Genomic DNA, 22176 nt, shown 5'->3' on the forward strand with positions numbered 1-22176 from the left:
GTTTTCAGCACTTCAGAAGGTTTATTAGGATGTTTTATTGGTAAGACACAGAGAATCTCATTACTGTTCCGACAGGCAGCTAATTTTCAAATGATTGTGTTTCTTTCTTTTAATACTTAAACATAAAAAGTGTCTGTTAAGTTAATATGAATCTTTGGTTTGGACATTTTTGATTTCTACAAACGACTGCGGCCAAAGACATCACACAAAAAGCCCATAGAGGATTATAATGTCAGATATTTTTAGTCCCCATTAAACATTAATGTGCTATTGAGATGAGCTGTCCGGGTAGCCTCACAAAAACGGTCTACTCAACAGTCTTTCCACACAAAACCCACACTCACACTTGTATGTGCAGTCTGCAAACGCACACACATGCAGCTACAGAGAGAGAGCAGTAATGCTATCCTCAGACATTTACCTATCAAATCCAATTTCCCACAATCCATACCTCCCATCCCTGCCTCCCGCTCGTGCTCGAGCCGCCCGTGCTTGTACATCTGTCAAAGTGAAATGTGCAGACACATGGGGGGGGGGGGGGATGGATGATTGGAGAGGTGTCGCTGATGTTTGTTGGACCACTCACTGCCTGACAGAGACCTGACAAAATTGCAGCGAGCCAGTAAGAACACAGATAAACCTTTGTTCAGCAGGTATATAGGTGGCAGTAGTGAGAGTCAGATATTTTGTTTAAGCCTGTGATGCAGAACTTTTGCTGATAAATAAATGTTTGTTATATTCAAGCCCTTGGCAAACAAGTTCAGTGCTGATTAGACATATCACCACAGATCAATCTCTTTGTTTTTCACTGCATGCCAGAGTTTTTAATCCGGAGATATTCCCGCGCTGGCAGGGTGAATTCATACTGCGCATGCTCACTGAGTCATTAACTCCTGGTTGGAATAAAATAATTTAATCGTGTGGCTGTTTCCAAATTTATTGGACTAAATGAATCAAATACTGATAGTGAAATTTGTCATTTTGTCCACCGTTTTACAGCCACAACAGAAGTGACGGAGTAGACTACAGTGGAGTTTATGATGTAAGCATGTGTCAACAGTGTTTTGTAATTACTCTCACTGCCAGAAGGGGGGCAGAAAAGTCCCGCAATCCAGCTTTAAACTGTCTGATTTCTCCTTCTGACAAAGCGAACATGTCACTTTTTCATAACAGGAACTGCGCTGACAATACTGACAGTTACCCTCTGAAATCTTATCTCATGATTCTTCATACAAGCAACAATGTCTGAAATATATCACTTTCTATTTTTCTTGCTCACATGGTCCTATGATATGGTCATTTGCTCAAGCTGAATATCCTCTTTCAGTTGTGGTGGGAAGCATCTTGTTGGGAGGAACTTAAATGGGCAGACAGACGTCAGTGTACAATATTGATTGCCGTATTTCTCCCTCTGTCTGTGTTCCTGTGTTGGGGTAATGTGATTGTTGTCCAGCCATGGCTCGGACTGGCTGGCTGTCTGGGCCCGACTGACAGTCAGAATCATCTTCAGGCCTGCTGATGGTTCTGGGATCTAATATAAGACAGCACTGGGTTTCAGGAAGGGCTGTTTATGCACGGCGCACAAATGGGAACTATAGTGTAATTATGCCGGGGTGGGGGGGTGGGGGTGGGTGGGAGATATGATGCATCCAGTCATCAAATGAGGCAGGCAGGCAGGCTGTTGGGGTGGGAGGCAGATGTGACTCAGGGCAGATCTGACTCACTGAGCATCCATCTTACCTCCTTTACAAGGACGTCTGTCTGTGAAAGCAGACGGGAGGGCGGCAGAGGAGACGTGATGCAAACTGGATCATGCATGCGCTCATATATGTATTAACAAAAATGCAGAAAAGCAAGCAGCTGTTACTGCTCAGTCAGCTGTATGGTCATATTTGTGTATTATTAATGTGTGCGCGCATACACGAATGTGTATCTAAATGTGCAGCCCCAGCACAATCGTCTGATAGCCTGCATGGCGACAGAGGGACGCAAATCTGACACCTGAGAGCCTAGACGATGGCCAAGGAGTCTGGGAAGCTCTCTGTGGGCTCCTCAGGGGAAGAGGCAGGCTGTTAAGATTGCAGATCAATCACACTGACGCTTTCTTTCACAGCATCAGTTAAAGAGGAAATAATTAAATTGGGAAAAGGCAATTTTTGCTACACACTTTTTTTTCTTCTTTTTTTACAGTTTGACAAGTTGAGTTGTTGCAAAATGAAGCTGATGTGTGTATTTCTCACTACAACCACAAAATCCTCTCATTGCTGCAGAGTGTATGCAAATGCTGTGTAACCAAGCAGCCACTTTACTAGAAAGTAATAACATACTTCCTGTAAGTCATCTAGTAATTACTGACCAGTGATTCATTTGATAGTTTTGGTACTTTTATATCTCCAGGGAGAGGAAAGAACATTTTGTTTTCATAATTTTCTTTTTGCATGTGAGCCCATGAACAAACCAAAAATGCCCAAAGTTGAGCACCCGTATAAAAGTATTAACTAATGCTGTGCGAGACCTGTCGAGTGGAGTGGAGAGATTTTTAGCAACAGCAGGCTGCTGCTGATGAGCTGTCTGGAGATTGTGACCCTGCAGTGTGGTCTAGGGGATTAGTGTGTTGCTCTAATCTGGAATCAGCCGGTGAAGAGACTTATCTGCTGTAAAGCGAGCTAGCATTAGCACTGTTAACTCTCAGCACCAGCGAGGAGGATACAGGGCTAAACCACTGCTAGCATACTAGCAGCTCATAGTGTTGTATTTAGCTGACACCCTCAAAGTTCAGTTATTGTGTAGTTGTACTTATTGAACACTAGGCTTTGGGTTATATTTCTGTTTTTTGCAAATGTTACATTTTAAAATTCATACTCTGTTTAAAAACTTAGCTTTGTGTTGTTAATGTTTTACTCGTAGTAATCCGGAGTTAGCTATGAGCAGATGTCCTGCTGAGAGGTTCATTAGATAATAGGTGTGCTGCTGCCCTACAAACACACACACAACGCTAATGGACTCTGAGCTGTGGGTTGACTGTGAAGTTGAGCAGACCACAAATCAGATTAACCACATAATCTATCCAGGGTTTTACTGTTTCCTTCTTCAGTGTATCGGACACACTCTGTCACCAAACTCACAACAGTTATACTAATAAACCCTCAAATGTATTATTGTGAGATGTTATCATATTTTTAAGTTCTCTGATTGTCAGTCGCCATTCACTCTCTCTGTCTTCTCCTTGACAATATCCCCTCCTGCAAAGTTTTAATTACATGAAAGTGTGACTCAGATTGTTTTGAACGTGTGTTATGTTTTGGGACATGACTTGACACGCTGTGGATTAAAGCCAGCTGCTCCTGGAATGATAGCTATGTTCTTAGAGACCTGCTTTAATGTTTAAGTGAGACGCAGGTTGCTGCTTGTTGTTTCTCCGTGTTGCTCAAAGAAATAATGATTCAGTCATTTATGTTAGCATTGCATGTTCTCAGGTGACAGCTGGAGTTCACATAGGAGTTTAAACTCTAGCAGGGAAGGTTAACATTTTTTTTTATAAAGTGATAATATGATGGAAAGACCTAAGCTTTGTTCCCCCCACCACCACACACCTGATGTAAAAAAAAAAAAAAAAAAAAAGTCCCAGGAGAAGTGCAGGATTGTCAGTGCTCGGTCAATCAACAGAGCGTGCTCACAGGGCAATCAGGAAAACAACCACTGCTGTGTCAACAGTGACAGAAAACCTCCAGGGTGTGGCTGTAACTCACCCCACGAGTGAAAAACACATTCACATAAACACACACGCACACACACACACACACAGAGCAGTTTACCAACCCAAAACTGCCATAATTCAGCAGTGGAAGAGAATGAACAACTGAAAGTAAGTGCTCCCGTTAGACCATGTGTAGACTCAATGCACACTGTGTGAGTGTCTATAAGTACACACACACACACACACACAAACACACATGCATATCCTCCCTCTCTTCCTTTGGCCTACGACAATCTGACATGTCTTCCACTTATCTGTCTCAATTTACTTTCACTTGATTGATTTTCGCACCCTGTCTTTCTTTCCATCTTTGAGCTGTGTGTGTAGAACCAGAGGAAGGTGTAGGCATCCTTTGTTACTGACCCAATCAACCTTACAGACTTTTATATTTAATTACTGCTGAGTAAGAGCATCACGCTGAATTATTAACAGGAAACTGAGTTTATTTTTAGCAGACGGGCCTCTCCTCTGACACTCTCCAGCGGTTCGCCTTAGATGATGAAATCCCTTTGCAACACAAAACTACCTTCAGAACTTCACTATTAAGTTTATAGAAATAAAGCTCATGGGGAAATACTTATTCGGGTAGCTGCATCACCAGCCTCTGCCTGATTGGTCTTCTATCACTTGCTTCTTAATTGGTTTGATTTACACAGTTGCAAGTAAATTCATTTAGCTAATATCCCAGCTGAACCAGCATTGCAGTTGTACTCCAAACACAGAAGACTTTGTTCTTGTCAAAAACCGGATGAGCAAATGACTTAAATCCTCCTTTTGTTCAGGGTTGACTGATCTGGCACCCACACCTCAGGCCTCAACCAACCCCCCCCCCCTCACTCATCATGCCCCCAGGGGGTTTTGACACACCCTTTTCAAGTTATATTTTTGTCCAACAATGCCTCCGTTGTGCGCGTTTCATTTCTGCGTGGGATATTTGTGAAACTGTTGATGACTGAGTGTTGTCTGTCACACAAAAGCCACACAAAAGACAACTTCCCTCTGCTGTCACAAGGCCAGTGGGCTTTCCCCCTCCTCAGCTGCACAGCACATCTCAACATTTAGGTAAGGGGTGAGGACAATGACAGGTTGGGCCTTTTCTTGTTCTTTCATCCAGATTGCTTTTTTTTTTGGGCATGTTACGTTATGTTAGGGGCAGGCGACGAGAGGATGAACTCAGATTCACCCTCGACCTGCTCCTCCTTTGATTCAGCTGCACTCAGATGTTCTTCTGGTAGTCTGTGATGTGTCTTATTAGTTGGATTTACAAAGTGGCCTCTGATGAAGACAGGGGGACGTTGTCAGGTTAGATTGTCACATCAGCCTCTCTGATAAGGTTGATGTCTTACTACTTGTCTGTCTTTGAATAGATTGATCTTTACATCTCGTACTTTCTTGTTCTCCAACTTCCTCTTTTGTGCATTGGCTTCCAGCCAGCCTGCCTAGCATATTTAGCTCCACCCACTTCTGCAAGTTTGCAATCTGAGTTTGTCAGCTTTTTTTTTTCCTCTTCTCTTCAGTTTTTTTGTCCTTCCTGACAAATGACTGTCGCATTGCTATAATACGTTTGTGTGCATTTCTGTGTGCATTGTCTAAGTGTCTAATGGCAGCTTAGAGAAACAGGGCAATTGAGCGCTACACAGACTAGGCACATTAATAACAGCACCTTACGACAGAGGTGAGAAGCATTGGAATATCTTGCCTCCTCTATCTCTACTTCTGTTTGTCTGCGTCGGCTCGCTGTCTTTATCTCTCCTTCTCATCCTCCCTCCTCCTTCTGTCTCTTCTGCTCCTTCTGTCTATCCCCCCCTCTCCCCTCCTCCCCCGCTGTCTCGAGAGTGTGTTGGAGCCGGTAGCAGGTACAGCAGGAGCCCATTAGTGCGGAGCCCCGCTCTGATTGGATAAGCCAGAAGGAACCGGGAGACTGCCTCTGAATAATTGATGTGCATTGTGCAGACGCCGGACAAGGGAAAAAGACAGATCAGAGAGCAGGGGAGGAGAAAGAGAGTGAGCGAAAAGAGAAAGAGAGAAGAAGACAGAAGAGGGGAGAGGAAGTAAGGGAAGAAAGAGTGAGCAGAGTAAAGGATATGTGCAGAGAGTGACAGTGATAAGGTGCAGGCAGAAGGCTTGGAAGCAGCAAAAGCTTTGAGAGTTTCCACTGGCCTCTGCGGGAACAGGAGCATTTGTGACACTTGAGTCTTTTCGCTGCGCTATGAAGGGAATGAGATGAGATGTGCAGGGACTTTGCTTGGCTCTGGGTAAGTGTGTGTGTGTGTGTGTGTGTGTGTGTGTGTGTGTGTGTGTGTGTGTGTGTGTGTGTGTGTGTGTGTGTGTGTGTGTGTGTGTGTGTGTGTGTGTGTGTGTGTGTGTGTGTGTGTGTGTGTGTGTGTGTGTGTGTGTGTGTGTGTGTGTGTGTGTGTGTGTGTGTGTACTGGCTGCCCATGTGTGTATCTCTGCACAAAACTATCTAGTATATTATTTGAGGGTATATGCATTCATGGGGCAGGATGAGTGGTTAACAGAGTCCAGCTGATCTGCAGTAATAGAAGCAGCATTATTTTTAGTCAGTTAGAAGTATTAATTGCAACTGTGCTTTGACATTGTTGTGTCTGTTTTAAACTGCTAATTAGGCCACAAATAATATGGGCTCCTGCTGTGTCTAGTGTGCTAGTGTGATTGTAGTCCAAAACACTGGCCACTCACACGAGACGGGATCAGAACGGATCAGCTGACCACAGGTTGGCCTACATGCTGTTTTGTCAAACGGTCACTCTGTGTGGGTTTGTGTCTGTGTGCACAGTGCACAATCATATGTTTTTGGGCTATTTCTGGGCTTTGTGGGTCAGAGTTACAGGTGAGGTTGCAGTTGTGTGTCTGTCTAGCTTTGTATGAAGGCTGAGTATTAAGACAGTTTAGTTTGGGCTTTAAGTTGGGGTTACATTTTGAGGTATGTTTCAGATTAGAGAAGTCAGATTTGATTGTAAAACATTTGGTTGGGTTTCAAAGAGATAAAAGAACAAACCTATTAGTCTTTTTATGTCTTAATGACACAACTATTTCCATCGTGGTTGTCAATGTAAAGAGTAAATATTAAGTCCAGGTAACAAGGCAGCATCACACTTAACATTCAACAACTTATCCCACTTTATGGCACCTGAAGGAGCACTTATTCATGTTGGTGTGAAGACTGCAAGTGTATGTGTTTCTATGTCAGCAGAAGATGACCCACTTTTCCACTTTGGATTCTTTTTTTAAGTTGATGACCTGTGCTTGGAGCCAGAGCCTGTCTGCCTGTCCACTCATTAGGACAGGAGGAGGAGGAGGGAAAGGAGGGGGGAGTGTTGTCATAGAAGGACAAAGCATTAAGATCAGTGCAGCAAATGCCTGCTTTTTCAGTAATTTAGTGGGGTTTTCAAGTATTTAAGAATGTATTTCGGCGACCGAATAGGAATTCTCTTCTTATGGTCAAAGGTGTGTCTCATAAAGGGAAACAGCACTTCCTTTACTTGAATGAATAACACCCAGTTAGGCCATAAAACTAAGATGGTGTGCTGCAGGCTGTTCAATCAGTGTTTTAATCTAACCTTAAAACTGACAATCTAATTAGCAAATAGTTATGAAATAATAACACAATCTTCCATTGACATGTTGAAAACACTATGATACAGTACGACTTCTAGTTAGCTGTGGGGGAGCTGCAGCACTTCCTGTTAGGCCGAGCAGGGTGCAAACCGCTGAAGCTGTCTGCATCCTCAACCTCACGGCCACATGCAACCACTCTGGCCTTCCTCCTTCCTCCTTCCTCTTTGGCTCCAACACTTTGTTTATATCACTTTACTCCACACTTAAGTGACCTCTTGTAATTGCACTCCTGAATACTTCCCATCAGGCTGTTGAGTGACTCATTCATGACATTTGACTTTGAACTGCGTGAGCGTGTGTATGTCAGTATGTGTGTGTGTGAGATTTGCGTTTGTTTTCGCAATTTGTTTCTGCTTTTTCTGTGAATCATTGCCATGCTTCCAATCCTTCCATCCTTCCACTGAAATAAAGTGGCCAAGTGAAGTTTTATTTGTCACTTGAGAATTCAGAAAGGAATTTCTGGTTGGACAAACTGGTGTCAGGTATTGATAACAGCGAGGGTGGAGCTCTCAGTGCCTCGAGCAATAGAGTGTTCTTGCAGGATGTGTTTCAGGAAACATTTAAAAGATTCCTGTCTTGTTAATGGCTTTCATATCTCTTCAGCATAAGTCAAGGTGTTTTGACATCTCCTCATGGCCACTCATCAATGATTTCTCCTTTAACTAATTCACCTGTAATAGAGCCACAGCTGGAATTGCATTACTTTTTAATCACACTCTTATATTATGAAACAGCAGCCCCAGGAAATCTCAGAATTTTTTATTGTGTTTTTCACCTTAATGATTTCATTGAAGGAACAACAGTGTGAGATGAAAGACACATTGTGGAAGTTGAGACAAGTAGCGTGTCTGGTTATAATTAGGCATGTGATATTTACTAGTTCCCCTCCAGTGGTGGGGAGCTGTGTGTGGCTGATAAGAGCAATTCATTCACAGCTTGCTGTTCTCTGATGTTCTTTCTAGCCCTGCGAAGTGCTTTACTGTATAAGCATATCTTCACAAAACGCAGACACTGACTGTGTTTGTTTACTCACTAATACAGACCTCAGTTTCCATATTTACCTTACTGTTTTTTTTCCTGTTTTTGCACATATGCTTGTGTAGCACATACCCTTTGTGCAGACATGTGCATTACTTCCCTATTCCCTGCTTTCACATGCCTTTGAGTGAACTTAGTTTTATCAAAGATGAAGGAATTATTATAGTATTGTTATCTAGCTTTGTGAATGTTGCAACAGTTCTCTGGTACAAATGTGGAAATGTCGTGACCCAGAGCTTATTTCTGTGTCCAGTGAGCAATGACTCACAGAGCATCTGACTCAGATACAGCAGCCACCTGCTTTTCATATTGCAGCTAGGATGCAGGTCAATTCCATAGGTCAGTGCCATAAACCCTGTCATTACAAATGTACCCAAAGCTAACTGTGTAGCTGATGTGCTCTGATATGTCACTCGATGTGCTGACGTCACAGGAAGTAGAGCTGCAAAGATTAGTCTATCAAAAGGAAGTTACTTGGCAATTATTTTGATTGGGCTACGGTTAGGGGGTTAGGGTTAGGGTTAGGTACGTTTTTTTTTCCAAGTAGAAATGGCAAGTATTTCATGATTTGATTAAGTTTGGTTTTGGTCTGTTGGTCTCACTAAACATGACATCACTATAAATGTTTCAGCAATCAGCAGATTAATCAATAATGGAAATAATTGTTAGTCACAATCCTGATATAAAGGGAACTGTGTAGGCCACAGTATGATTTTTTATTTTTTATTATTATATTACCTCTTTTATTTATTTATTTTAATTCCATGGAAGGAAAATGTTAGGATGTAAACATGGTATTGGGCGTGTAAATACATCTTGGAAAATGGCCAGTCATTCTTTTTCACAATAAGTAAAAGGGAAATGGACATTAAATAACGTACTGTACAAATGACCTTTGCATCCTAGTGCTTGTCCTTTGCAGTGATGCCCCTTTGACTGCTTGTATGACACACAGATTAGAGTATTTGATTTATGAGAATGACCCTTTAAAAGCTGCTATAAATACTATGCCAAGAGATGTTCATCAGAGCAGTGAGTCTGAGTCAAGCTCAGTTCAATGAGACATGTTCCACAATACATCCAGACTGTAATAGGCTAAAGTGTCTTATGTAATCGTTTGTTTTTGGCCACATGTAACACAGACCCCACATTTCCCACCCAAGCTTCAACATTTCGCACCTTTTAGTCAGATCCAGCCGTCATACTGCATTATGTTTGGTGTTCATGCTGATTCTTATAACTCTGCCCCGTTTACAAATGTGTAATTTGAACCCCCACAGAAACCAGCACCTGCAGGAGATGTCAGAGTGACTCAGGTAGAGCTACCCTCTCTTCTGGGCTGCAGCATCTCTTGGCTTATGTCCCCCACACACATCCCGGGGAGGAGGGGATCCGCCCACTCCCTTCATCTCCACCTGTCCGTCTAGCATCCTTCCATCCATCCTCTCCCCCCCTCTGTCCGCTCATGTCTGGTGTATTGACCAGAAGCTGTGGATGAAATTCTGTCAAAACAGGCCATGAAGGAAAAAAAACTGCATTGTTTTACCAATGCAGACAAACAAAACAATTACAGACAATTAAAAGCAGATTTGATAAAACGTAGTTTAATATGAAGCCATTTTAGATTTTTGATATTCTGATATTTGTTAGTAGTTAGTTATATTTTAGGCCTGGTTTTGGTTCAGTGTGATTTCTGACAGAGCTGTCTCTGCAGGGCATGTTTGAGTTGTTCTGCCTTCAAGCTGTTGAGACTAAAGCCCATTTGATATGCTCTTCACTTAGAAGAAGTTGGCTGAGCAGAGAGGGGGCAGGATGGGGGATATCATTGACTGCTTAAATGGCTTCCATTACTCTTCTGCAAAAAGCATGACTTTTTTATTTCACAGGATTTTACTATCCCCTCCATATTCGTCATTTGCATAATATTTTGTACCCACACAGCACAGACCTACCTGCCAGTGTTATACAGACCTCCGCTTCTATCTTTTATAAATTGCTTCTTTTTTATCATCCCACACATTGTCTCAGAAGGCTTCTACGTTAAGTGCTGCAGTGTTTTTTTTTTTGATAATAAAACTGTACATGACAAACTTATGTTATCTGGATTTCTGTAAAATAGATAATGTACTCCTCACTGTGTTCATTGTGCTGGTGTGGTCTTAATGTGGTGTGTGCAGCACAGGAAACAGAACTGCTACACATGCCATCCAATAAACAGGGAGGATATTTAGATTGTAATTTTGAAAAAACAACAACAAAAAAATAGTCTATTGCATGTTGATATAGTCACAGTTTTTATCAGTGTTTAATGACATCTGTGCCATCTCTTCATTGTCTAGTCTTAGTCATGGAAAAGAGGTTGTTGACTAACATATTTAGTCATCTTTCTTTTACGAAATTCTTTTTTTGTTTGTTCAGCAGCTACAAGACATATTTTCTTTCTTCATTCTGATTTGACACCATTCATTGCTACCAGTCTTTGATTTCTAACACATGAGAGTGCAACAGTCAAATCTAACATCTTTTTAAAAAATGGGATTTAATAATGTAACACGAGAGCTAAGCCTGTAGCTGTAGCTGCTACATAATACCATATCAGTAACATATCATACCACTGATATCATATTGATATCATGTATGTCTGCTGCAGCCTGCTGTAACTGGAAACAGGTACTCCTCTCACACTGAGTTACACTTTGGTTCTGCAATGTGTTTGATTCCCCAAAACAAATTCAGGAGCAATCTGATGAAGGTCTCATGCAGAAAAGTGTCAATTTGATTCTTCCCACTCTACAGTGGAGTGTCTCATTTTTCCTGTGTTTGAATTGCAGAAACAGACAAATGCAACTGTTTGTGTAAGATTCTGTGGTCATGCGGTTCTGCTATTGATAGGAAAAAAATGATTGGCACGATTTGACATTGCGTATAAAAGTAAATAATAAATATATATTTAAGTTTTGTATACAGTAGCATATAACCACATTTCCTGCAATTTGTCATATTTAATTGACTAAAATGTCACATTTAGTTAGTCAGTAGTAGGTAGCTTCAAATTTACAACATTTACACTAAGACCTGGTCCAACTGTTATTCTTTTTCTCCTAAAATTGCTCTGTGCTCCCTTCAGAAGAGTTCTGCTGCCCTTTCAGCACAGAAGATGTCTGAGCTAAAAAAATTACTGATTGAGTGCAGGGGAGAATAAAATCTGTTTGCATCCAGGGAAATTGCTGTGTCAGTGGGTGTAAATCACTTCATCACTGGCATTTGACATGCAGTGGTACAAAATGAGACCATTTGAGCTCATGTATTTTTTTCCTACTGTATGGGCATTTGCTTGGTTAAACTTAAGCTTTCTGTGTAGTCACATAGTATATTGTGTTCAGTGATTCCCACGCAGGAACTGACCAGGTAACAGCAGTCCGAGTTGAGTGTTAAGGGCCTTTCTTAAAGGGCACAGCAGTTATTCACTGAGGGGCAAGGAACTCTCAGTTGATTGCAGATTGCAACCAACAAAAAAAGCGAAAGGCCCTCTCTAGTGCCAGTGTTAAGTTTGTCCCTTCTGAGCTACTGTAGAAACATGGTGGTGTAACATGGTGGCTTCTGTGGCTATGTAGATATGAAGGGCTCATTCTGTGATAATGAAAATATAATAATTCCAGTGATTAAACAATTTAAAATATAATTATGAATATCATATTCCATTTCTGTCAAGTCCACTCAACTAGATGCTACTAAATTCTACACACTGCTCCTTTAAAATGTGTCAGGTGTTTATCAACAAAGTGGAGTCACCATTGCCCCGCTAACTGAATTAAGTTGGGGTGCGCACATTTAAAGTGTCCTAGAATCAGATAGTTTGCAATCTGTCATGATTTAACTGGCAAATGATATGCTCAGCAGCAGAAGGCTTTTACCACACACAGACACACACAGATGCTTGCACACACACGGCACTGTCAGAGTTCATAGTAATTAGCATTGGGGTTTCCTTGTAAAAGAGGACACACACTCTGTCATTAGTTAATGGGCCTTGCAGCCTGTTACCAGGGCATATTCTCCCTTCCTGCTGCTCCCAGAGGGGCTGAGGTGACGTGAGATTGAGCCGGGGCTACTGCTATCAGTAAGCCATACAGCATTTAAATACAGCATGGAGGGCCCAGATGTCTCTAGGCTTTACTCAATTAAAAGTTGCGGCTTCTAAGAAATCAAGCTACTCAGAGGCTTCCGGAGAGTTTCCTGAAAAATCAGCTTACTGCATGATCGCTCTCTCCCTTTCTGCTGGTAGTGGACAGTACAGAGGTCAAAGCCTATTAGAAAGAATCAAGTACAGACAATTCAACATTACACAGTAGCTTTAGTCTGCACTGCAGAGGAGTCCCACTGTAGTCTGTAGACATTAGTCACCCAGAGCAGAAACTGTGTTGGTAGTCATATAAATAAAAAAATAGTTTTCTTTTTCTTCTTACCCTGTCATAAAAGCACTGTTTTGTCTCAGCCTGCAGTTTAAAGCTTAGATTGCTGTGATTAACCAAGATAAACTCTATTAGTGGATTTCAGTAGGATCAGCAGCAGCATTTTTTAAAGGAAGGGGAAAAAAACCTTTAAACTTCTCCAAAGAGCAATGGCATGTCTGAGTAAAGTGTTGTCATTTCTATATTCAAAACGAAAGACACAAACAACCAGTTCCTCTTTACAGGCTCCTAATGACACTTGCTCTAGACTGTAATGTAAGTGTTACAATTGTGTCTTTTGTCAAGAGATTAAAAAAAAAAGTTTTGTAAATATAGACTGCCAAAAACCCTTGTTGCTGGAGAAGGCTCCATTCAGCACTGACAAAAGCATCAGATAAGCCTTATGTATAATGTAGCTACAATCTCTTTACTTTTCCACCCAACTGTAAACTGGCATGTCAACACATTATCAAATAGCACTGACATTCAGCAGAGGTGCTACCTGATTCTCTAGATATCCAGCATTTGGGCAAAGCTAAGATGCACTCGCCATTTAACATTCAAGCTGTGCGCGGAGACGTTAAGGAAAACATCCACGACTGTATGTGTGAGGAGGAAAACTAGCAACACATCCTCCAAACCGTCTATTTGATCTGACCTGTTGCACATTTTGCTGAACTAAAGTTACTATTTTATAATGTTATAAATCTATCTTGGAATATAAATTCACAGGATTTGGTTCAAAACAGTTCAACTCTAGAAATTTGTCATCTACTGTCTTACACTCTGCATAGTTTTATTTGAAAGTCAAAAGTACCATGGGCCTCTATGACTGTGGATGCGATTGACGCAAAGACGATATAGAGTGAGTAAGGTTTTAACTAAGAACCCTATAAGTAGTGGACCTTGGCTTGTCTCTAGCAGGTAGCTGTTAGAGCCTTCAGTAGTCTTTAGTGTAAATGAAGTGGGATTAAATCAGCCACTATTTTATCAGCATTTGATCGGTTGCTGTTAATAATTTCGAGCCCTTTAGTTTGCTGGATTGTCTGAGCTCTTAGTATCTGCTCTTCTTGTTCGCCATTAATGAAGTCATCAAAATATCTTAATTGATAATAGTTTAGACAGACCTGTCAGAGCAGAACTTGAAGTTGTCAACATAAGATATAAAAAAAAATGACAGGGAGGAATGTGGGTGTTTATGCAGAGTGAACCGACACAGTGAGAGCAGTGAGGTAGCGTAGTTGAGGGTATTTGATGGTGTTGGCAGCGGTTTTAACACAGGGAACTGTGAGGTGAAAACAAGGTCATGTACTGTACTAAGCTTGCTAAATATGCGCGATGCCCAGAGCAGATGCTTGCTTTATTATGAATGACTTCTGGCCTTGGCAGCTTGTTAGATTTGGTGGCTAGTAGTCACACTGATATGATAAGTCACCACAGCTCTCCTTCCTCCTCTGCCTCACTCTTTCTTTCTCTCTCTGTCTCTTAGAGCGGCTCCATCACTTGTGCTTGGAGCTGATCTTTAGGTCTAAATGGTGGGTTGCCAGCTGAAGAGACAGTCCCTCAGTGTGGAGGTGGTGATTTAGTGGGGAGATAAGCTCTCTGTAATGGCAGGGTGGAATAATTCCTCTTTAACTAGGAGGCTTGGCTCTCTCCACCCTCTACATGAAAATGTTCCACTCTACGTTTTTCTTCATTCTTTTCCATGCCCTCTCACCTCTCCTTTTTATTTGTCTTTGTAAATAGTCACTTTTCAGTTAAGATATAAATCACTCAAAGTATCATACATTATGAGCTGAAGCAATGTCAGACGTGGTATATCATGATGCATAGGGTACAGATGGCAAAATATAAACACGGTTTTAATCTCAAAATCACAATGATTGGTTAATTTTTCCATTGACAGCCATGTTATTATTTTGATTTGCAAGGCAGACGCTGGTTGTGGCTTTGTAAACGTTTGCCCCAAAACCTGTTAACAGCTCTACTTACAGTAAATGCTGGTGTATCTAGGTCCACAATGCTAAAATAAGCAAATTATCTAATTACTAAAAGTATTGAACACGACAACCTTTCTTTTTTTAAATTGAAGGTCAGTTAAACAACTTTCTGCAATCAAGAAGTGTATTTAAACAAGCTAAAAATGAAAAAAAACAATTGACTCAAAAAAGACAAGTTAATTGGCATTGGACAAATACATAAATAAAACATATGGCATATTGCACAAGAGAAAAAAAATCTCAAGTCTTCATTAAGACGATCAGAAGGCTGCACTGTCTGATGAGTCCTAAGAGATATGAGGTGACATGAGAGGTGAGGAGAAGAATAAAGTAGTGGATGGTGAGTGGAGGAGAGTGAAGATATCGTCATTTCTTACTTCCTACATAGATGATATCTTCAACTCTAATCACTGTGTTTGCCTCTCAGGCTCCATTTCAGCTTTTCCCTCTCTGTGGCAGAAAAAACCCAGGAGGTCCTTTGTGCTGCAGATAGATTTCAGTTTATATTTTACACTGCAGGTAGCGATATTGCTGTTGTGAAATCCACACAGGCAAATAATCAATCTAGGTTTATTGAGTAAGGCTGCCCCCTGGAGGCTGTAGTAATATCTCCAGGCTCTGGCCACAGTGTACAGCACAATTCAATGTACTGCGCTGTTGACCTGACAACAAACCTCTATTAATTTAAAAGTTTGATGTAACTGAAGTTGAAATCAAGAAAATGGGATTATATGTCATCATTCACTTATAGGACCATAAACATGCATCATAAATACACACCAGGCAATTATGTGTGTGTGCTGAGGGGAAGACTTAACACGTGTGTGTGTGTGTGTGTGTGTGTGTGTGTGTGTCTGTGTGTTTTCCCTTGCAGCCCTGCTGTCGTCGTGGTGCGAGGAGCTGGGTCGTCTCCTCCTGCTGCGTCACCAGAAGAGCAGGCAGAACGAATCGCAGGGAAAAGTCCCTATGCAGCCCAGTATGAACAGCATGAAGCCCGGCCTCACACACAGGTCAGTGGGGAGTATGTCCTGTCTCCTGTCACATGAGTCAAGACTTTGGTTATCCATACCCATATGCTCAGTTCAGGTCAAGGTTACTGTTTTCCACTTCACAGAGGGTATTAAGAAAAGTTAAAATAGAGCATGAAGGACAACTAAGAATACATTTGGTTAGCATGTTGTCATAGCTGTTTCTACCCATTTGCCACTTGTTTTCCCCACTGAACGTGCACATCGGATACGTATATTCATTGTAATACCACTTGTAACATTCTCTTAGGCTGATACAAGCCTTTTGGTGTTACGTTTTTTTTGGCCCTAGTTTGCAGTTTTTTGTGTTTTAAACTACAGCAATTTACAGCCTCAATAACAGCGGTGGAGTAGTACTGACTCCAGTTATTTTACGTTATTCATGACAATGAGTCCTGGACCTTTTTTAAGGTAGCATTTGCCGCCCTATTTCTCTGCTTTTTCCCTTGAAAGTATTTTTAGATCATGCATTCTCACAAATTCTAAAAGACAAGTTCATTTAAGGTTCACTGTAGTATTTTTTTAGAGACGGTGTGCAATAGTGGGTCAGTCTTTATTAAGCTATTATCTTGAATTCAGTGCTTATGTAATTCACATGCAAAGACAAGGAGGATTTCCATTGTTTGGGGAAGAGCCAGAATTGCTTTGAGGGGAAAATGAGGTTATTTGGGGTGGAGGAACAAACTGACAGGGAAGAGAGCTGTGAAGTAATGTTTTTGGAGAACATTGTGTGCTCATGCCCCCCCCCCCCCTCTCTCTCTCTCTCTCACTCTCACTCTCACTCTCACTCTCAATCTCACTCTTTCTCTGTCTCTCTCTCTTTCTCTGTCTCTCTGTCTCTCTGTCTCTCTGTCTCTCTCTCTCTCTCTCTCTCTCTCTCTCTCTCTCTCTCTCTCTCTCTCTCTCTCTCTCTCTCTCTCTCTCTCTCTCAGAAAGCCTGGATTTAGCCAATAGTCCTGTTTGCTTCTGCTAAAGAACTTGGGATAATGTTGTGCCTTTATGAGGAAATATTGAACATGTCGTTCATTCCAAGTGCTAACCTCTGAGTAAAAACAAGCTGCTCTCCAAAAACAGCAGTTTCTTCCCACTCCACTGGCCACTTGCCTCTTCCCATGAGGATTTAGCTTGTTTATCATATGTTACCGATTCTCATATTATGCCCTGATATTTGTTTTGGTTCTGAATGCTAAACATTCCAGCTGCACCCTAACGATTCATATCCAAAGATTTTTCAACAAGTCAAAGAAATAATTTTCTCACATTGAGTTTTTAGTGATGTGTGTGGGCATGGAACCCTATCAGCTCATTTGGGGCTTTTTACTCATCTCACAGTGCAGCCATTATCACATATCCTGGCTGAAAACATGTTTTGAAATTGAGTGCCAAACATTTCAAATTGCCTAACACTTTGGCAAGAAAAAAATCCCAAATAATTCTCATTTTTGGATGGATATGCAACTCTGTTGGCCTTCTTATTGGCTCTTTTCTTGACCAGTTGAAACTTCAAGTGACATTAGGCACATGTTTGTGTTTTGATCTACTTTCCAGTGATGGATCCTTTCCCTATGACTCTGTCCCCTGGCAACAAAACACTAACCAGCCCCCTGGGTCATTGTCTGTGGTTACAACAGTGTGGGGCGTAACCAATACATCACAGAGTCAGGTATGTCCTTGCAGGAGCTGCCATCAGTCTGTCTTGACATCACTTCTTATGCACAATCAGATGGTTCACTCTGAAGATCTCAAATGGATACTTATTTACCTGTTTGATGCTTTGTTAAATCCAGGTGCTGGGTAACCCAATGGCTAACAGCAATAACCCCATGAATCCTGGGGGTAACCCTATGGCATCGGGTATGTCTGCCAGTGCAGCAGGCCTCAACTCTCCCCAGTTCAATACTCAGCAGCAACAGTTCCCCACAAAAGGAGGCTCCAACCAGCCATACATGCAGCCAGGCATGTACGGCAGACCTGGCTACCCTGGAGGTCCTGGGGGATACAGTGGGAGGTAAGAGCCTGGATACCACTCTCTTTTCTGTTTTGTTTTTTTCAAATGAAAGCAATAAAATTTAGTATAACGATTAAAACATGTGTTATTTGTTTTTCTTTTACAGTTATTCTGGAGGCCCTAACCCACCTCCAGGAGGTATGGGGATGACCTCCCACTCACGTCCTCCTGGTGACTTTGCACAGCCAGCTGCCGCCGCTGCTGCTGCCGCTGTCGCTGCTGCCGCTGCTACGGCAACAGCCACAGCAACAGCCACTGTGGCAGCTCTGCAGGAGACCCAGAATAAAGATATGAACCAGTATGGGCAGGTATGGTACACACCTGCTGACAGATGTTTACAGCTGTGTCCACTTGCCAAATAGCTTGTAAATACAAATATACACAGGAAGCTATTATCCAACCACCTGCTGAAGACTCCAAATATTATTATTAAATACTCCTTCTGTTTTTCCTCCAGATGTGTTCATCGTTCCAAATGGGCCCAACTCAGGCTTACAATAGCCAGTTCATGAACCAGCCAGGCCCACGAGGCCCCCCTGGAGGTATGAATCCAGCCAGCATGGGATCAGCTATGAACAATCCTAATATGAGTGGGCCTCCCATGGGCATGAACCAGGCTCGAACCCCAGGCATGGGACCTTTTGGTGCTCATGGCCAAAGGATGCCTCAGCAAGGCTATACCGGAGGACCTCGACAAGGCATGCCCATGCAGGGGATGAAAAGGCCATATCCTGGGGAGGTGAGTGGAGAGCTCTGATGTGTCCCATAGCACCTTAATGTGTGCTTTACTTCTTCTTTTACACTTTCTTTCCTTTATCTTTCCTTCAGGCAAGTTATGGAGGCCAGCAGTACGGGCCTAACAGTCAGTTCCCACCACAGCAGGGGCAGTACCCCACATCAAATGCCTCCAGGCCGCTGCCCTCTCCTAACTACCCGGGACAGAGGATGCCAGGGCAGCAGGGCCAAGGACAATACCCACCTGGCATGCCCATGGGCCAGTACTACAAGGTCTGCAACCATCTCTATAAATGCCAACCAATCATCTATTCATTTTCTATATCCACTTATTCTACTTGAGGAGAGGCTGGAGCCTATCCCAGCATGCATTGTGTGTAAAGCAAAGGCAGAAAAATCACCAGTTACTTTTATAGCACTGGCCCTGAATGCAGCACATTTCAAAAACAACTGCATGGTATATGCCTCGGGCTGTAAGGATCTGTTTCAACTTGTTATTGCTTTCTATTTCCTTTACAGCAAGAGCCCTTCAATGGTCAAAGCACCAACTTCTCTGGTGGTGGATACTCCTACGGCCAAGGAAATGGGGTATGTTTTTTAACTTTCTATCCAAAAGAAAAAGTGCTTCACTTTAACTTATGTCAAGACTTGTGACTTGTGAGGCATGTATGTGAAATGGGTTATACAGATGTTTTCATCATCTGACTTTCCTGTCTTTTACAGCCCCCCAGGCCGGGTAACTACCCTCACTCGCCAGTCCCTGGAAACCCCACACCCCCTATGACCCCAGGAAGTAGTATTCCTCCGTACCTTTCGCCAAACCAGGATGTGAAGCCCCCATTTCAACCCGACATGAAGCCAAATATGACAGCACTTCCGCCCCCTCCATGTGAGTACCACAGCAGTTGGTTCATTTTATGACGTATTTGTTTTATCCTCGTGCTCTTTTCATTTCAGAAAACAATACCTTGTTTTTTTTCTCTCCCAGCTAACCCCAATGAGGAGCTGCGGTTGACGTTCCCAGTCAGAGACGGGGTGGTGCTGGAGCCTTTCCGCCTGGAACACAACCTGGCTGTCAGTAACCACGTCTTCCACCTTCGACCGTCCGTCCACCAGACCCTCATGTGGAGGTAAGACCACCACACAAGCCTTCCATTCCCATTATGTTTGTCCCTGTCAGTGCACAGTCTGCTCCACAAGCACATGTTCTGTATCATAAAATTCATACAAAAAAGCAACTTTCGGTAATATATCTTTAAGACAACCTGCTCTGAAGGCAACATTCAAGAATGTGACTCCCATTTCACCTAAAACATACTATGACTGGATACATACATACATATACTTATGTAACTATCTCATGTAAACTATTGAAAATACACACATATATGTATGTACATATACATGATAGCTTACCATTGTCTCACTTGTCCTGCTATCACCGTAGGTCAGACCTTGAGCTCCAGTTTAAGTGCTACCACCACGAAGACAGGCAGATGAACACCAACTGGCCCGCCTCCGTCCAGGTCAGTGTCAACGCCACGCCCCTCACCATCGAGAGGGGGGACAACAAAACCTCCCACAAACCCTTGCACCTGAAGCACGTCTGCCAACCGGGAAGAAACACCATCCAGATAACCGTCACTGCCTGCTGCTGTGTGAGTGTGCACACTTAAATATAGAAACACTTAAAGTGCAGTATATATTGTTATTCCATTCAACAAAAAAGATCAGCTGTGATGATTCTCACGCAGATGAATTAACTTGGTATTCGCATAGTGCTAAATAGACTTGAGGTGCAGCTGTCTGTACTAATTCTGTTTGTTTTCATGTTCTTGTGTTGCTTTGCAGTCCCACCTGTTTGTGCTGCAGCTGGTCCACAGGCCATCTGTGCGATCCGTCCTCCAGGGGCTCCTAAAGAAGAGACTCCTTCCTGCAGAACACTGCATCACCAAGAGTATGGCTCATTTTGTCTCTTAGCATAGTTAAAAAGTACATCTCAATTACATGAGTTCACACCCATTTTTCATAGTTTGCTTTAAACATGTCTTGAAATACACCTGCAACTACTCACAAAGTTGTACCTTCCCTCTTAAAATCGTCTCCTTTCAGTTAAGAGGAACTTCAGCAGCGTAGCGGCCTCAGCAGGCAACACCACTCTTAACGGGGAAGATGGCGTGGAGCAGACGGCAATTAAAGTGTCGCTGAAATGTCCCATTACCTTCCGGCGCATCCAGCTACCTGCACGAGGGCATGACTGCAAACATGTCCAGGTTTGTTCAGATATAAGGAGGCAGTAAAAGTTTGTTGTTAATGATAAATGGTCTCATGTTCCCAAGAGTGGGATTAATTGTGATGAGTGTTTGTGGTGCTCTTCTCCACAGTGCTTTGATCTGGAATCCTACTTGCAGCTCAACTGTGAGAGGGGGACATGGAGGTGTCCTGTATGCAAGTAAGTGAAAAGGTTACTTTTTGGGGATGTAAAATTGAATGACTGTTAAAAAAAAGTATATCTAATGTTTATTGTCTACTTACAGTAAAACAGCATTATTAGAAGGTCTGGAGGTGGACCAGTACATGTGGGGAATCCTAAACGCCATTCAAAAGTAGGTTTTTATTTAATTTAATCTGCTGAATTCAGATTCAAAGTAAGTTCAGAACACTTATTTTGATTTAAGTGTTCTGAACACATTCCAATTTCTCCTTCAACAGTTCAGAGTTCGAGGAAGTCACTATAGATCCAACATGTAGCTGGCGACCTGTCCCCATTAAGTCTGAGCTACACATCAAAGAGGACCCTGACGGACCACTTGCCAAGCGCTTTAAGACCATGAGCCCCAGTCAGATGACTATGCCCAATGTGATGGAGATGATAGCCCAGCTAGGGCCCGGCCCTGGCCCTGGCCCAGGACCTGGTCCTGGCCCTGGACCAGGTCCCAGCCCCTACCCCCCTCACCCAGGTCAACATGGTAGTGGCAACGGGGTAGATTACCCAGGAGCAGGTAATGAAAAGCAGCCAGGATCCTACTGTGTAGATAAATAACAGGATAGTCAGCGTGTTTGTAAGAAAAGTGAGCTATTTAGCATTTTACAGCAGGAACTATTGATGTTTCTCCAGTGCATTAAACAAAGAAACAGCCCCAGGGAGAGTTTTATGCTGAACCTCATTGCCCTGATAAATGTTTCATAACAGTAAAAAAAAAAAAAAAAAGTGAAACATGTATCTAAGTTATGTAAGTACTTTGAAAAGATTTTTTTTGCAACATTAGGGATTTATCAAACAAGTCAGCAGAGCCAAACCGCAGTTTGTTCTGGGTCCTTAAAGGCAATAGCTACCACGGCCAAGGGAACTTTGACTTCCCTCACGGAAACCCTGCTGGTGGTGGAGTTGGAGGAGGTGGAGGCGGTCCCCCCATGAGTGACTTCATCCATGGCCCCCAGCTCTCCCACCCTCCAGATGGACCTGGTGGTCTTCTCTCCCAAGACAAGCCCCTCAGCCACGGCATGAATGATGCAGTAA

At 42.5% G+C, this 22176-nt stretch overlaps 1 protein-coding gene across 1 annotated transcript in view; it reads left to right on the plus strand.

Moving 5' to 3' along the window:
* zmiz1a (zinc finger, MIZ-type containing 1a) overlaps positions 1–22176 on the plus strand; it is a 101913-nt gene that overhangs the window by 74996 nt on the left and 4741 nt on the right. Inside the window, exons 7-22 of the mRNA XM_062430133.1 lie at positions 15760–15895; positions 17462–17576; positions 17701–17921; positions 18028–18229; positions 18379–18660; positions 18750–18929; positions 19176–19244; positions 19380–19545; positions 19645–19786; positions 20104–20314; positions 20508–20613; positions 20769–20929; positions 21041–21108; positions 21194–21262; positions 21369–21658; positions 21982–22172. Coding sequence (XP_062286117.1) covers positions 15760–15895; positions 17462–17576; positions 17701–17921; positions 18028–18229; positions 18379–18660; positions 18750–18929; positions 19176–19244; positions 19380–19545; positions 19645–19786; positions 20104–20314; positions 20508–20613; positions 20769–20929; positions 21041–21108; positions 21194–21262; positions 21369–21658; positions 21982–22172 — 2609 coding nt within the window. The remainder of the gene's footprint in view (positions 1–15759; positions 15896–17461; positions 17577–17700; positions 17922–18027; positions 18230–18378; positions 18661–18749; positions 18930–19175; positions 19245–19379; positions 19546–19644; positions 19787–20103; positions 20315–20507; positions 20614–20768; positions 20930–21040; positions 21109–21193; positions 21263–21368; positions 21659–21981; positions 22173–22176) is intronic.

Source organism: Scomber scombrus, chromosome 12 (assembly GCF_963691925.1).
Source record: "Scomber scombrus chromosome 12, fScoSco1.1, whole genome shotgun sequence".
Taxonomy (NCBI): Eukaryota; Metazoa; Chordata; class Actinopteri; order Scombriformes; family Scombridae; genus Scomber; species Scomber scombrus.